Source organism: Carcharhinus amblyrhynchos, unplaced genomic scaffold (assembly GCF_965287045.1).
Source record: "Carcharhinus amblyrhynchos unplaced genomic scaffold, sCarAmb.v2.hapA scaffold_37, whole genome shotgun sequence".
NCBI lineage: Eukaryota > Metazoa > Chordata > Chondrichthyes > Carcharhiniformes > Carcharhinidae > Carcharhinus > Carcharhinus amblyrhynchos.
The window spans coordinates 2,842,873-2,857,105 of NW_027649778.1; the positions used below are offsets into that span (position 1 = coordinate 2,842,873).

Here is a 14,233-nt window from a genome sequence, read left to right on the forward strand (position 1 = left end):
AAACTACACATTCTTTAGACACTAACTGACAATTTATCATGGTCAATCAACCTAACCCACACATCTTTGGACACTAAGAGGCAAATTAGCATAACCAATCCACCCAAACTACACATCTTTGGACACTGAGGGGTAATTTAGCATAGCCAATCCACCCAAACTACACATCTTTGGACACTAAGGAGCAATTTAGCATGGTCAACCTATCTAACCCACACATCTCTCAGACTGTGCAAGGAAACCAGAGCACCTGGCAGAAACCCACGCAGACATGGGAGAGAATGTGCAGATTCCGCACAGACAGTGACCCAAGGTTGGAATTGAACCTGGGTCTCTGGGGCTGTGAGGCAGCCGTGCTAACCCACTGCATCACCTGAAACTGACTGAAAACTCTTTGCCATATTTCTGTTACTTTCAACACTTCTATCCATAGCAATATTGAACCAATACAGTAACTTCCAAAAGGCAAGTTGGAGTGATAATTGAAAAGGCAATAGTTTGAAGGTCTGCGAGGAAAGTGGGACTTGTTGGATAGCTCTGTCAAAGAGCTAGCATAGGCATGATGGACCAAATGGCATCAGTCTTTGCTGCATCATACGATGAACTCCAGGTTATGATTTGAGTTGTATTTCAGGCAAAATTTTAATTTAGTCTGCTTGTTTCAGAGACAGATCGATTTTAACAATTACATAACGGAATTTAATGAACACCAAGGAATTGCATCCTTTGACCAACATTCTAGATGGTCATTAATGTGCCAACTGTGAAACCAGGAGTGGCACAGTGGCACAGTGACTAGCACTGCTGCCTCATAGTGCCAGGGACCCAGGTTCAATTCCAGCTTGGGTCACTATCTGCACAGAGACTGCACATTCTCCCCGTGTCTGCATGGGTTTCCTCCGGGTGCTCCAGTTTCCTCCCACACTCCAAAAGACGTGCTGGTTAGGTTGCATTGGCCGTGCTAAATTCTCCCTCAGTGTACCTGAACAGGTGCCGGAGTGTGACGACTAGGGGATTTTCACAGTAACTTCATTGCAATGTTAATGTAAGCCTTACTTGTGACACTAATAAATAAACTCAAACTTATTAGTGTTAATGGGATCTTACTTTTTTTAGAATACTACAGAGCAGAAGGAGGCCATTTGGCCCATCGAATCTGCACCCCCACAATCCCACTGAGGCCCTATTGCTTTAACTCTCTCTGACACTAAGTGGCAATTTAGCATGGCCAATCCACCTAATCTACACATCTTTTGGACTGTGGAAGGAAATCAGAGCAACTGGAGGAAACCCATGCAGACACATCAAGAACGTGCAGACTCCACACAGGCAGTGACCCAAGGCTGGGAATCGAACCCGGGACCTGGCACTGTGAGACAGCAGTGCGAACCACTCTGCCACTGTGCTGCGCCTATGTGCAAAGTGGATCTCAGATCAGTCTACAAGGTACCAAGAATGAATTGCATTTGTTTCACATCTTTCACAACCTGAGGATGACCCTCTGACAGTGCAGCACTCCCTCAGCACTGACCCTCTGACAGTGCAGCACTCCCTCAGCACTGAACCTCTGACAGTGCAGCACTCCCTCAGCACTGAACCTCTGACAGAGCAGCACTCCCTCAGCACTGACCCTCTGACAGTGCAGCACTCCCTCAGCACTGAACCTCTGACAGTGCAGCACTCCCTCAGCACTGACCCTCTGACAGTGCAGCACTCCCTCAGCACTGACCCTCTGACAGTGCAGCACTCCCTCAGCACTGACCCTCTGACAGTGCAGCACTCCCTCAGCACTGACCCTCTGACAGTGCAGCACTCCCTCAGCACTGAACCTTTGACAGTGCAGCACTCCCTCAGCACTGACCCTCTGACAGTGCAGCACTCCCTCAGCACTGAACCTTTGACAGTGCAGCACTCCCTCAGCACTGACCCTCTGACAGCGCAGCACTCCCTCAGCATTGACACTGTGACAGTGAGGCACTCCCTCAGCACTGACCCTCTGACAGTGCGGCGCTCCCTCAGCACTGACCCTCTGACAGTGCGGCGCTCCCTCAGCACTGACCCTCTGACAGTGCGGCGCTCCCTCAGCACTGACCCTCTGACAGTGCGGCGCTCCCTCAGCACTGACCCTCTGACAGTGCGGCGCTCCCTCAGCACTGACACTGTGACAGTGCGGCACTCCCTCAGCACTGACACTGTGACAGTGCGGCACTCCCTCAGCACCGACCCTCTGACAGTGCGGCACTCCCTCAGCACTGACACTGTGACAGTGCGGCACTCCCTCAGCACTGACCCTCTGACAGTGCGGCACTCCCTCAGCACCGACCCTCTGACAGTGCGGCACTGCCTCAATACAAGACTGGACTGTGAACCCAGATGTTTATCCACAGGTCTCTAGAATGGAGTTTGAACCCTTTTGAAAACAGTCTTGCCCATAGCCTAATCTCCAAACTAATCCCACTGCCCTACTTCTCCCCACAGGCTTGTATCTATCCCCAAACTAATCCCATTGCCACACTCTCTCCCCATAGCCCTATATCAATGCCCAAACTAATCCCACTGCCCCGCTCTCTCCCCAAAGGCCCATATCAATCCCAAACTAATCCCACTGCTCCACTCTCTCCTCATAACCCTGTATCGATTCCAAAACTAATCCCACTGTCCTGCTCTCTCCTCATAGCCCTGTGTCAATCCCAAACTAATCTCACTGCCCTGCTCTCTCCCCATAGCTCTGTATTAATCCCCAAACTAATCCCAGTCCACCAACCCTGAAATTTCCACTGCTCCGATGTTTATCCACTTTTCCTTTAAAAGAAGGAATATCCGATCTCTCGTGAATATTCTCCCTGGTAAATTGGTTCATGTTAAATCAGCTGTCTGAATAAAGACATTTCCAATAAACTCTGTCATCATTGGCTTATGAGAATTTTAAACTCTTCATAGTTTGAAAGGAATCTCTTCAATGTTGTTGACACTGTCTGCGCTTCAGAATAAACTTTAATGTTTTATAATGTTAGAGTGTATGAGTCTGATTTAATGTTCCCTCGAGTTCTACTGATGTTGATTTAATACGCAAGTTGGAGAAAAATATAATTGTAACCTTATCATTTTCCAGTAAATTAGATAACTTAATAAGCAATATGTTTTAAAAATATATTTTCACGGGATGTGGGTGTCGCTGGCTGGACCAGAGTTTGTAGCCCAGCCCTAGGGTGATTAGCACCGTTGCCTCACAGTGCCAGGGATCCGGATTCAATTCCGACTTTGGGTCACTGTCTGTGTGGAGTTTGCATGTCCTCCCTGTGTCTGCGTGGGTTTTCTCCAGGTGCTCCGGTTTCCTCCCACACTCTAAAGATGTGTGGGTTAGGTGGATTGGCCATTCTAAATTGCCCCTTGGTGTCAGGTGTATTAGCAGGGTAAATATGTGGGGTTATGGGAATAAGGCCTGGGTGGGACTGTGGTCAGTGCAGACTCAATGGGCCGAATGGCCTCCTTCTGCACTGTAGGGATTCTATGATTCCAGCTCACCTCCTGACTTCCCAAAGGCTACAATGCACAAGTCAGGAGTGTGATGGACCCACTTGCCTGGATGAGTGCAGGTCCAACAACACTCAAGAAGCTCGATACCATCCAGGACAAAGCAGCCCTGCTTGATTGGCACCACGTCTACAAACTTTGAACAGCCACTCCCTCCACCACCGACACACAGTGACGGCAGTGTGTACCATCTACAAGGTGCACTGCAGCAACTCACAAAGGTTCCTTAGACAGCACCTTCCAAATCAGTGACCGTTTCCATCTAGGACAAGGGCAGCAGGCACATGGAGGCAAATAAAAATTAGGAGCAGGAATAAGGCCACTCTGCCCCTCCAGCCTGCTGCCCCATTCAATAAGATCATGGCTGATTGGATTGTAGAGTCAACCCCACATTCCTGCTGACTCCCAATAACCTTTCACCCCCTCGTAAATCCAGAATCTATCTCGCTCTGCCTTAAATATGTTCAAAGACCCTGCCTCCACTGCCTTCTGAGGAAGAGAATTCCAGAGACTCCCACCCTCTGAGAAGGGAAAAACATTCTCCTCCTCTCCACCACCTGGACCTTCCCCTCTAAGTCACTCACCATCCTGACTTGGAAATATATCGGCCGTTCCTTCAGTCACTGGGTCAAAATCCTGGAATTCCCTCCCTCTCAGCACTGTATGATTTGATTTGATTTATTATTGTCACAAGGATTGGGATACAATGAAAAGTATTGTTTCTTGTGTGCTATACAAAGCATACTATTCATAGAGAAGGAAAGGAGAGGGTGCAGAATGTAATATTACTGTCATAGCTAGGGTGTAGAGAAAGATCAACTTAATATAAAGTGTAGCTACACCACAGGGACTGCTGTGGCTCAAGAATGTGGCTCACCCTTCTCAAGGGGCAATTAGGGATGTGCAATAAATGCTGGGCTTAGCCAGAAACACCCACATCCCATAAATAAATGTTTAAAAATTCCGACTGTGTCAAAGGCTCCCCTTGTCACCAGTGGAAACAGATTCAACTGTAACTTGAAAGGGGAAATTGGGTAAGTAATTTGAAAGGGGGGGAGGAAATTCAGGAAAGCGCAGGGGCAGGGGAGTTAACTGAATGATTCTTTCAGAGGGCTAGGAGGAGGGAGACGGGCCGAAGGGTGTGCCCGTAATATTTTATCCTTTTGAAGAGTGTTAAACGTTTGAAGGCGGATTTGGGCAGCAGATGGCGCCAGGCTGGTGAATGTTATTATTTGGGAATATTTTAAGTTGAGATTTGATGTGGGAGATTTGGGGAGGAGGCTATTGGAATAATTAAGGAGTGTTTTCTCCGCAAGCTGAGGTTTAGGTTAACGGCGGTGCTGAGCTGATCCCGGCTTTCTCCCAAACTTACTTTTCCTGAACTCGGGAACTGCTTTCAAACTTTTTTGTTTTTTAAAAAAATACTTTTCAACAAGAAGAAAGTTACTGGGCAACTTGTGGAAGTGGGGAAAAAGTTTTGTGTGTCTGGAATTAGGATTCGTTTTGTTCCTTTCTTTTTCCCCCGCGAAGGTTTTTTTCCCAAATAAACAAGAAAATGTTCAGTTGGATGAAAAGGAACGAGAAGAAGAAGGCAGAGGTTATAGAGAAAGCTCACACTGTTACCCAAGGCTTGAAGGATTTGTACAAAAACAAGCTTCTACCTCTGGAGGAGTTTTACAAATTCCACGATTTCCACACTCCCTCCCTGGAAGATGCAGATTTCGACAACAAGCCCATGATCCTGGTGGTGGGACAATATTCCACTGGGAAGACCACCTTTATCCAGTACCTACTGGAGGAGGATTTCCCTGGGAGCAGAGTGGGACCCGAACCCACCACCGATTCCTTCATCGCTGTGATGCATGGGGAGGTGGAGAGTGTGATCCCAGGGAATGCCCTGATGGTGGATCCCAACAAACCTTTCCGCAAGCTGAATCCTTTCGGGAATTCCTTCCTCAACAGGTAACCGCCTCCCCCTTCATTCCATTACCCCAATTGCATTCCCCAATTACATTCCCCCATTCCATTCCCCTGTTCCATTACCCCATTCCATTCCCCTATTCCATTCCCCCATTCCATCCCTCTATTCCATTCCCCCATTCCATTCCTCTATTCCATTCCCGCATTCCATCCCTCTATTCCATTACCCCATTCCATTCCTCTATTCCATTCCCCCATTCCATCCCTCTATTCCATTCCCCCATTCCATTACCCCTTCCCCTCATTCCATTCCCCCTTTCATTCCATTCCCTCCCCTCTTATTCCATCCCCTCTTCCCAGAAATAAACTGTCTCATCCCAAAGGGAGCTGGATAATGTGCAAAGCTGGGTTTGGGTGGAAAAAAAGTCTATTCCAACTGGGCCAGCACTGGTAAGATGGGCCGAACAGTTGTGGTGTGTGACTCCAGTTCACCTGGGTGTGAGACCTGGTTGGACTTGGCCTGCCTCCTCCCATGCCCCTTCCCCTTCCAACCCTACACATGGCCTCCCACTCACCTATTCCCCATGCTCCCCACCAACTCTCCATGCCCCTTGCCCCCTCTTTATGCCCCCTTCCAACCATATTCATCTCCATCCTAGCCACTCACTCCCCATGCCCTCCTTCCAAGCCTACTCATCTCCCCCGCTCCTCCATGCGCTCTCAATCCTACTCATGCTCCCGCTCCCTCCCATTCCTCCCCTTCCAATCCTATTCATGTGCCCCCTCCATGTTTCCCAACCCCCACCATATTCCCATGCCATCTCCACACCAATCCATGCACCCTGACCAGCCTCATGCCACCTCCATAGCCACTATCTCGGTATCACTTGTATTGACCGAGATGTGGTTAGGGAGCCTCAGTCCTTGAGGCAGTGAGATGGGTAAATGTCCCAGGATCTCTAATCCTGATCCCAGCTGCATCCATGTGGAATTTGGGGAGTGAATCCCTCATGGCCATGCTCGTGATTCCTCCCAGGGTCAAATAGCCTGCCCACACTTGCTGCCCAGCCACACATTGGATAATAACCCCTTGGCAGAGCTGTTTGGTGGGAGTTTATAATAGAATTCAAACCACCAATCCTGTCTCATGCCTGGATCAGCAACTTACACAGATGGGGATTAGTGAAACAGTACTTCAATTAGATTTTTATCATCTGTTTGTAGTAGTGAATCTTACCGCATAGAAAGAGGCCAATCAGCCCATCCTGCCTTCCTGGCCCTTTGAAAGAACTATCCAGTTAGTCCCACTCTGGGCGGCACAGAGGCACAGTGCCAGGGACCCGGGTTTGATTCCTGGTTTGGGTCACTGTCAGTGCGGAGTCTGCACATTCTCCCCGTGTCTGCTGGGTTCCCTCCAGGTGTTCCAGTTTCCTCCAACAGTCCGAAAGATGTGCTGGTTATGTGCATCGGCCATGCTAAATTCTCCCTCAGTGTACCCGAACAGGCGCTGGAGTGTGGCAACTATGGGATTTTCACAGTAACTTCATTGCAGTGTTAATGTAAACCTACTCGTGACACGACTAAACAAACCTCTTTTTTCTCCTAAAGCTTGACTAATTTCTTCCATTTCTTGATCCAATTTCCCTTTTTGAACAGTGTTATTGGATCCGCTTCCAGTGTCCATTAGGCAGCGCCTCCCAGGTCACAACAACTCACTGTGTAGATTCCTCTTCATTCTCCCCTCTGCTTCTGATAACCATTTCCTGAAATCTGTGTCCTCTGGTTTACCAGCACTCTCAGAACAGAGAGAACAGTTTCTGCTGATCTAGATAGAAAAAACTGAATAGGAGCAGGAGTAGGCCATTCGGCCCTTCCAGCCTGTTCTGCCACCATTCTGTACGACCACGGCTGATTATTGGGTTAACTTCCTGCTCCATTCTCTGCTTTTGGATTCTCTCCCATTCACTCCCTCAAAACTCCTTTTGGAAATCTGGATTCAGTCTCCACATCACCAATGCTGCCCTGAGGGGAGCTCTGGCACAAGGTTGGTGCTTTGCTGATAGTTCTGGGCTCTCAATGGAGGAAAGGCAGAGAGAGGAAAATGACAAACTGCAAATCGCCAAGGATTCCATTCCCAGCTAATCAAAAGGTGTCGTTGTACACGATGGGTTTGAGCTCACTGACAGTGAGATCAATAATTTCCAGAGTCTAACTGATTGTCTTTATCCACCTCACTTATTCTCTCTCTTTCTCTATCTCTCTCACACACACACTCGCACTCTCTCACACTCTTTCTCATACACACACTCACATTCTCTCTCACTGTCACTCACAATCTCTCTCACACACTTTCTCTCTTACACTCTCTCAGACTTCCTCTCTTACACTCTCACATTCTCTCTTTCACACTCTTTCACACTCTCTCTCACACTCTGTCACACTCTCACACTTTCTCTCACACTCTCTCTCACACTCATACTCTCACTCTCATACTTTCTCTCTCACACTGTCTCTATCACACTCTCACTATCACACTCTCTCACATTCTCTCACTCGCACTCTCTCTCTCACACTCTCTCTACTCTATCACACTCTCATACTCTCTCACATTCACTCGCACTCTCTCTCACACTCTCTCAAACTCTCTATCACACTCTCACTATCACACTCTCTCACTCGCACTCTATCACACTCTCATACTCTCTCACATTCTCTCACTTGCACACTCGCACACTCTCACAGTCTCTCTCACAGTCTCTCTCACACGTTCTCTCACACTCTCTTTCACACTTTCTCTCACACTCTCTCACACACACTCTTTCACACTGTCACTCTCTCTCACACTTTCTCTCTCACACACACTATCTCACACTCTCTCTCACTTACTCTGTCTGATGCTGAAGCATTGACACAGAGCTTCTAACTCCAACCCAAACCCCGTGAACAAAAGGGTTGTCCACTCACCTGATGAAGGAGTGGCGCTCCGAAAGCTAGTGGCATTTGCTGCCAAATAAACCTGTTGGACTTTAACCTGATGTTGTGAGACTTCTTACTGGGAGCAAAAGGCAGAAGCAGAGATGGACATTTTCGCCCAAAAGAACAAAAGACTTTCAGTATTTTGATTTCCTTAACACTCTTCCTGTGTTTGCTGCGTGACAGATGGAAGCTTCCTGTGAATGTCAATATGTAAATAGATTGTCCGTGACAATCTGAACTTTGTGTCTTCTCTTTGTCCCTGTCTCAGGTCAGTCAGTCTCTGTCCCTCAGTCGCAGCGAAAAGGTTTCCCCGGGGCTGGGAGGACAGTTACAGTGACTGCAATTGTAATTGTGGCTCAGACTGGTATCAGAACTGTCCCGTACAGTTCAGTTTCACCTCACACGGTCCCTAACTGAACGAGGAACTGAACACTGGATTCATCCAGTCACTTCTTCCCTGATTTTTAATCAGATTTCCTGAAATATTCGTGGTCTAAAGCTGAGTTCGCTTCAAACCCAGCCCATCAACAGAACCCCAGAGGGGTAACAACTCTCTGTGTCCTCCCCATAGAATCCCTACAATCTCTACAGGGGAAGGCCATGACCTTATTACCATCAGATTAAACTCAGTTGGGGACCCGGGTTTGAATCCCACCACGGCAGATGGTGGAATCTGAATTCAATAAAAAATATCTAGAATTAAGATTCTACTGATGACCATGAAACCATTGTCAGAAAAACCCATCTGGTTCACTAATGTCCCTTTAGGGAAGGAAATCTGCCATCCTTACCCGGTCTGGCCTACTTGTGACTCCAGAGCCACAGAATTGTGGTTGACTCTCAACTGCCCTCCAAGGGCAACTAGGGATGGGCAATAAATGCTGGCCCAGCCAGCGACGCCCATGTCCCACAAATGAATAACAAAAACTGCAGAAAAGGCCATTTAGCCCATTGATTCTGCACCAAAACTCTGAAAAGACATCTTACCCAGGCCCAATTCCCATAACCTCACATAACCCTGTTAACCCCCTTAACCTGCACATCTTTGGACACTAAGGGGCAATTTAGCATGGCCAATCCATCTAACCTACCCAGCTTTGGACACTAAGGGGCAATTTAGCACGGCCAATCCATCTAACCTACCCATCTTTGGACACTAAGGGGCAATTTAGCACGGCCAATCCATCTAACCTACCCATCTTTGGACACTAAGGGGCAATTTAGCACGGCCAATCCATCTAACCTACCCATCTTTGGACACTAAGGGGCAATTTAGCACGGCCAATCCATCTAACCTACCCATCTTTGGACACTAAGGGGCAATTTAGCACGGCCAATCCATCTAACCTACCCATCTTTGGACACTAAGGGGCAATTTAGCACGGCCAATCCATCTAACCTACCCATCTTTGGACACTAAGGGGCAACTTAGCAAGGCCAATCCATCTAACCTACCCATCTTTGGACACTAAGGGGCAATTTAGCATGGCCAATCCACCTAACCTACACATCTTTGGACACTAAGGGGCAATTTATCATGGCCAATCCACCTAACCTGTACATCTTTGGACTGTGGGAGGAAACTGGAGCACCCAGAGGAAACCCATGCAGACACAGGGAGAATGTGCAAACTCTGCAAATAAATTAAAAGCTGGTGCCGCAAAACTATTCCATTGTGGTAAAAATCCGAAGGGTTTAGTTGTGTCCTTGAGGGAGGGAAATCTGTCGTGCTTACCCAGTCTGGGCCTATTTGTGACTCTCGCACTAAACCAAAGTCAGTTCACTCCAAATTGGTCTGCAACGTGGCCTAGATTGCCTCATTTTCAGGCTAACTAGCGATGGTGAATAAATGCCTCAATCGTCCACAGCTCGAGCCTGAAGGAATTGGAAGTTAAGAATTGGTGTGTGTAAAAAAGTTTGTCAAGGTTTGTTGACTCACAGTTTGTCGACTTGTGAGAAAAATGAAGGAAATTGGAACCAGGAACACTCGGTTAGGGAAAGAGATTACCATATTTGTCGAGAATCCAGAACGATTCTGGTATCATAACATTTGCAGCGTTGCTATGCCAAGTATGTCCTTCTGGCAAACGTTACAGTGAGTGCTTGAGCTTGCTGGGACTGAGATAGCGACTGTGAGAATTGCTCGCACAGAACTCCAACCCACTGAGCACACACCTTGAGGGAATATCGGAATCTCCAGCCGGAGCTGGGAGGGGCTGAGCGGCTTCCCTTTTCATTCCCCACTCCTCTGAGCAGATTAATAGGGATGGCACAGTGGTTAGCACTGCTGCCTCAAGGCGCCAGGGACCCAGGTTCAATTCCAGCCTTGGTTCACTGTCTGGGTGGAGTTTGCATATTCTCCCCGTGTCTGCATGGGTTTCCTCCGGGTGCTCCGGTTTCCTCCCGCAGTCCGAAAGACATGCTGGTTAGGGTGGATTGGCCGTGCTAAATGGGTGGGCTTATGGGGATAGGATTGAGGAAGGGGCTTGGGTGAGATACTTGCCATTCATAAGTTCATAAGATATAAGAGCAGAATTAGGCCATTCGGCCCATCAAGTCCACTCTGCCATTTGATCATAGCTAATATGCTCCTCATCCCCATTTTCCTGCCTTCTCCTCATGACTCTTCAACCCATTACCAACTAAAAATCTAACTCCTCCTTAAATTTACTCACTGTCCCAGTACCCAACGCACTCGGGGATAGCAAATTCCACAGATTCACAACCCTTTGGGAGAAGTAGTTTCTCCTCAACTCTGTTTTGAATTTGCTGCCCCTTATCCTCAGACTGTGACCTCTCATCCTAGAATGTCCCACAAGAGGAAGCATCCGCTCCACGTCTACTTTATCCAAACCTTTTATCATCTTGTAAACCTCAATTTGATCTCCCCTCATTCTTCTCAATTCCAGAGAGTGTCGGCCTAAACTGTTCAATCTCTCTTCATACAACATTCCGCTGGATTCCATCTGTAGTTATTGTTCCCACTGATCTGACCAAAGTGATACGCGCATGAAGTGAGATGCGTGTTGATTGTACACAACATTGATTGAGAAGGCCATGCATTCACAAAAGCATAAATGCTTATTTTGTTTCTACCATTCAATGTTGATCATTCCATGTGATCAAGTATTTTCTTTAAGTCATTGAGAAGTATTCAGCATACATTACAGATTCCAACTTATTCATGGGGTGACAGTTTATGAAGGCATCAATTTCAGTATTGTAGCTTACTGAGTCTCAATGGGCCAAGACCTCTTTTTTTAATTCATTTGTGAGACATGGGTGTCACTGGCTGTGCCAACATTTATTGCCCATCTCTAGTAGACCTTAGAGGGCAGTTGAGAGTCCACCACATTGCTGTGACTCTGGAGTCACATGTAGGCCAGACCGGGTAAGGACGGCAGATTTCCTTCCCTAAAGGCAACCAGATGGGTTTTTCTGACAATGGTTTCACAGTCATCAGTAGATTCTTAATTCCAGATATTTTTTATTGAGTTCAAATTCCACCATCTGCCATGGTGGGATTCGAACCCACGTCCCCAGAACATTCGCTGAGTTTCTGGATTAATAGTCTAGCGATAATACCACTAGCCATCGCCATATGTAGGGATTCAATGATTCTTCTCAGTTCTACACTGAGATCCGACTGAGATGATTGTCCGAGGTGTTGGGGTGAGATTTGAAAGAGATTTCTGAGGGTTGAGAGCAGCTCTGTTGCGATGTGACAATCCCCTGAACCACGGTTACCCTTTGTTGAAGACACGTGTTTATCCTTTTGTCACTCTAGACTGAACTATCCAACATGGATTTGGGTAAGCCGAGTTCTAAACTTGAGACAACTCCAGTCCAATCCCAGGGAACACCCTCCTGCCCTCTGAGTTATCCAATTAGCAGGGCCGCTGTTTCGTAACTCTCCTTCTTGTTTTCAGATTCCTTCAGGGCCTCTTTCCCCACCCCTTCTCCCATCTCCGGATCCCACACCCCTCCGGGATCTCCAGGCTCTTCCAACTCTGGCCTCACCTGTATCCCCCGAATCCCATCGCTCCACCACTGACAGCCATGTCCTCAGCGTGCCTGGGGACCCGAGCTTTGGAATTCCCTCCTGAAACCCTCTCCCCTTCTCTTTAATCCTTTAGGACACTCTTACAAATCCAACTCTTTGATCAAGCTTTTGGTCCTAATATCCTTTACATGTGCCCCCCCAGCCCCACCGGTCAATTTTGATTGAGGGTGCTCCTAGGAAAAGCTTTGGGACCTTTTAACTATCCAGTAGGTGCTATATAAATGCAAGTTGTTGTTGATCAATCTCTGACATTGTTGCTGTGTTGTATCAGTGCTCCCAGATACCTGGTTCGAGTCCTGGCTCAGGTCACTGTCTGTGCGGAGTTTGCACATTCTCCCCGTGTCTGCGTGGGTTTCCTCCGGGTGCTCCGGTTTCCTCCCATAGTCCAAAAATGTGCAGGTTAGGTGGATTGGTCATGATAAATTGCCCCTTAGTGTCAGGAGGATTAGCAGGGTAAATATGTGGGGTTATGGGGATAGGGCCTAGGTGGGATTGTGGTCGGTGCAGACTCGCTGGGCTGAATGGCCTCCTTCTGCACTGTAGGAATTCTCTCCTGCCTCAGGAAGAAAAGTTTAAGTTTATTCATTAGTGTCACAAGTAGGTTTACATTAACACTGCAATGAAGTTGCTGTGAAAATCCCCTAGTCACCACACTCCAATGCCTGTTTGGCTATATTGAGGGGAAATTTAGCATGGCCAATCCACCTAACCAGCACGTCTTTGGACTGTGGGAGGAAACTGGAGCACAGAGGAAACCTTTGCAGACACGGGGAGAATGTGCAGACTCCGCACAGACAGTGACCTAAGCCAGGAATTGAACCCGGGTCCCTGGCGCTGTGAGGCAGTCGGGCTAACCACTGTGGCACCGTGCCACCCCGTGGAAGATGTTTGCTTGGTCCATTGCTGCCTGCTCCTGGTGTTTGTCAGACGTACTGAGATGATTCTTCTCTCCGGCAGGTTAACGTGCGCACAGCTACCTAACAAAGTTCTGGAGAGTATCAGCATCATCGACTCCCCGGGAATACTCTCTGGGGCAAAGCAGAAAGTGACTCGAGGTAAGAACTGTTCCAATTCCAAACCCTGCAAGCTCTGAATTCCAGTGACTCAGTTCCGTCAACCTCTCCTTATCAGGTCGGACGGATTGGAATGTCTGAGATTTGATTTATTTTTTGTCTGTCTTGATCCAGATGATCTGTGAGTGCTGGGAACGGCTCCCAGGTGCCTTGTTAACACAGAATTCTGCCCCCTCCACCACACAACTCACAGTATTGAGGGTGGCACGGTGGCACAGTGGTTAGCACTGCTGCCTCACAGCACCAGGGACCCAGGTTCGATTCCCGGCTTGGGTCACTGTCTGTGTGGAGTCTGCACATTCTCCCCGTATCTGTGTGGGTTTCCTCCGGGTGCTCCGGTTTCCTCCCTCAGTCCAAAGATATGCAGGTTAGGTTGATTGGCCGTGCTAAATTGACCCTGAGTGTCAGGGGGACTAGCAGGGTGAATCAGTGGGTGTAATGGTCATTGGGATTGTTGTCGGTGCAGACTCGATGGGCTGAATGGCCTCCTTCTGCACTGTAGGGATTCTATGATTCCATGAACTTGTTTCATTTTCAACCTCGAAGTGTTTCTGTAATGCCACAATCCCCTCAACTCCATGCCCCCCTCACCCCATGCCCCGCTCACCCCATACCCCCCCTCACCCCATGCCCCCCTCAGTCCTTGCCCCCCTCACCCCTGCCCGCA

General features: G+C 48.1%; 1 protein-coding gene across 1 annotated transcript in view; it reads left to right on the plus strand.

Moving 5' to 3' along the window:
- Positions 1–4,855: 4,855 nt before the first annotated feature.
- Positions 4,856–14,233, plus strand: part of LOC145362288 (EH domain-containing protein 2-like) — a 51,941-nt gene continuing 42,563 nt past the window's right edge. The window contains exons 1-2 of the mRNA XM_080218378.1: positions 4,856–5,496; positions 13,451–13,548. Of these exons, the coding sequence (XP_080074504.1) occupies positions 5,090–5,496; positions 13,451–13,548 (505 nt within the window). The 5' untranslated portion in view covers positions 4,856–5,089. The remainder of the gene's footprint in view (positions 5,497–13,450; positions 13,549–14,233) is intronic.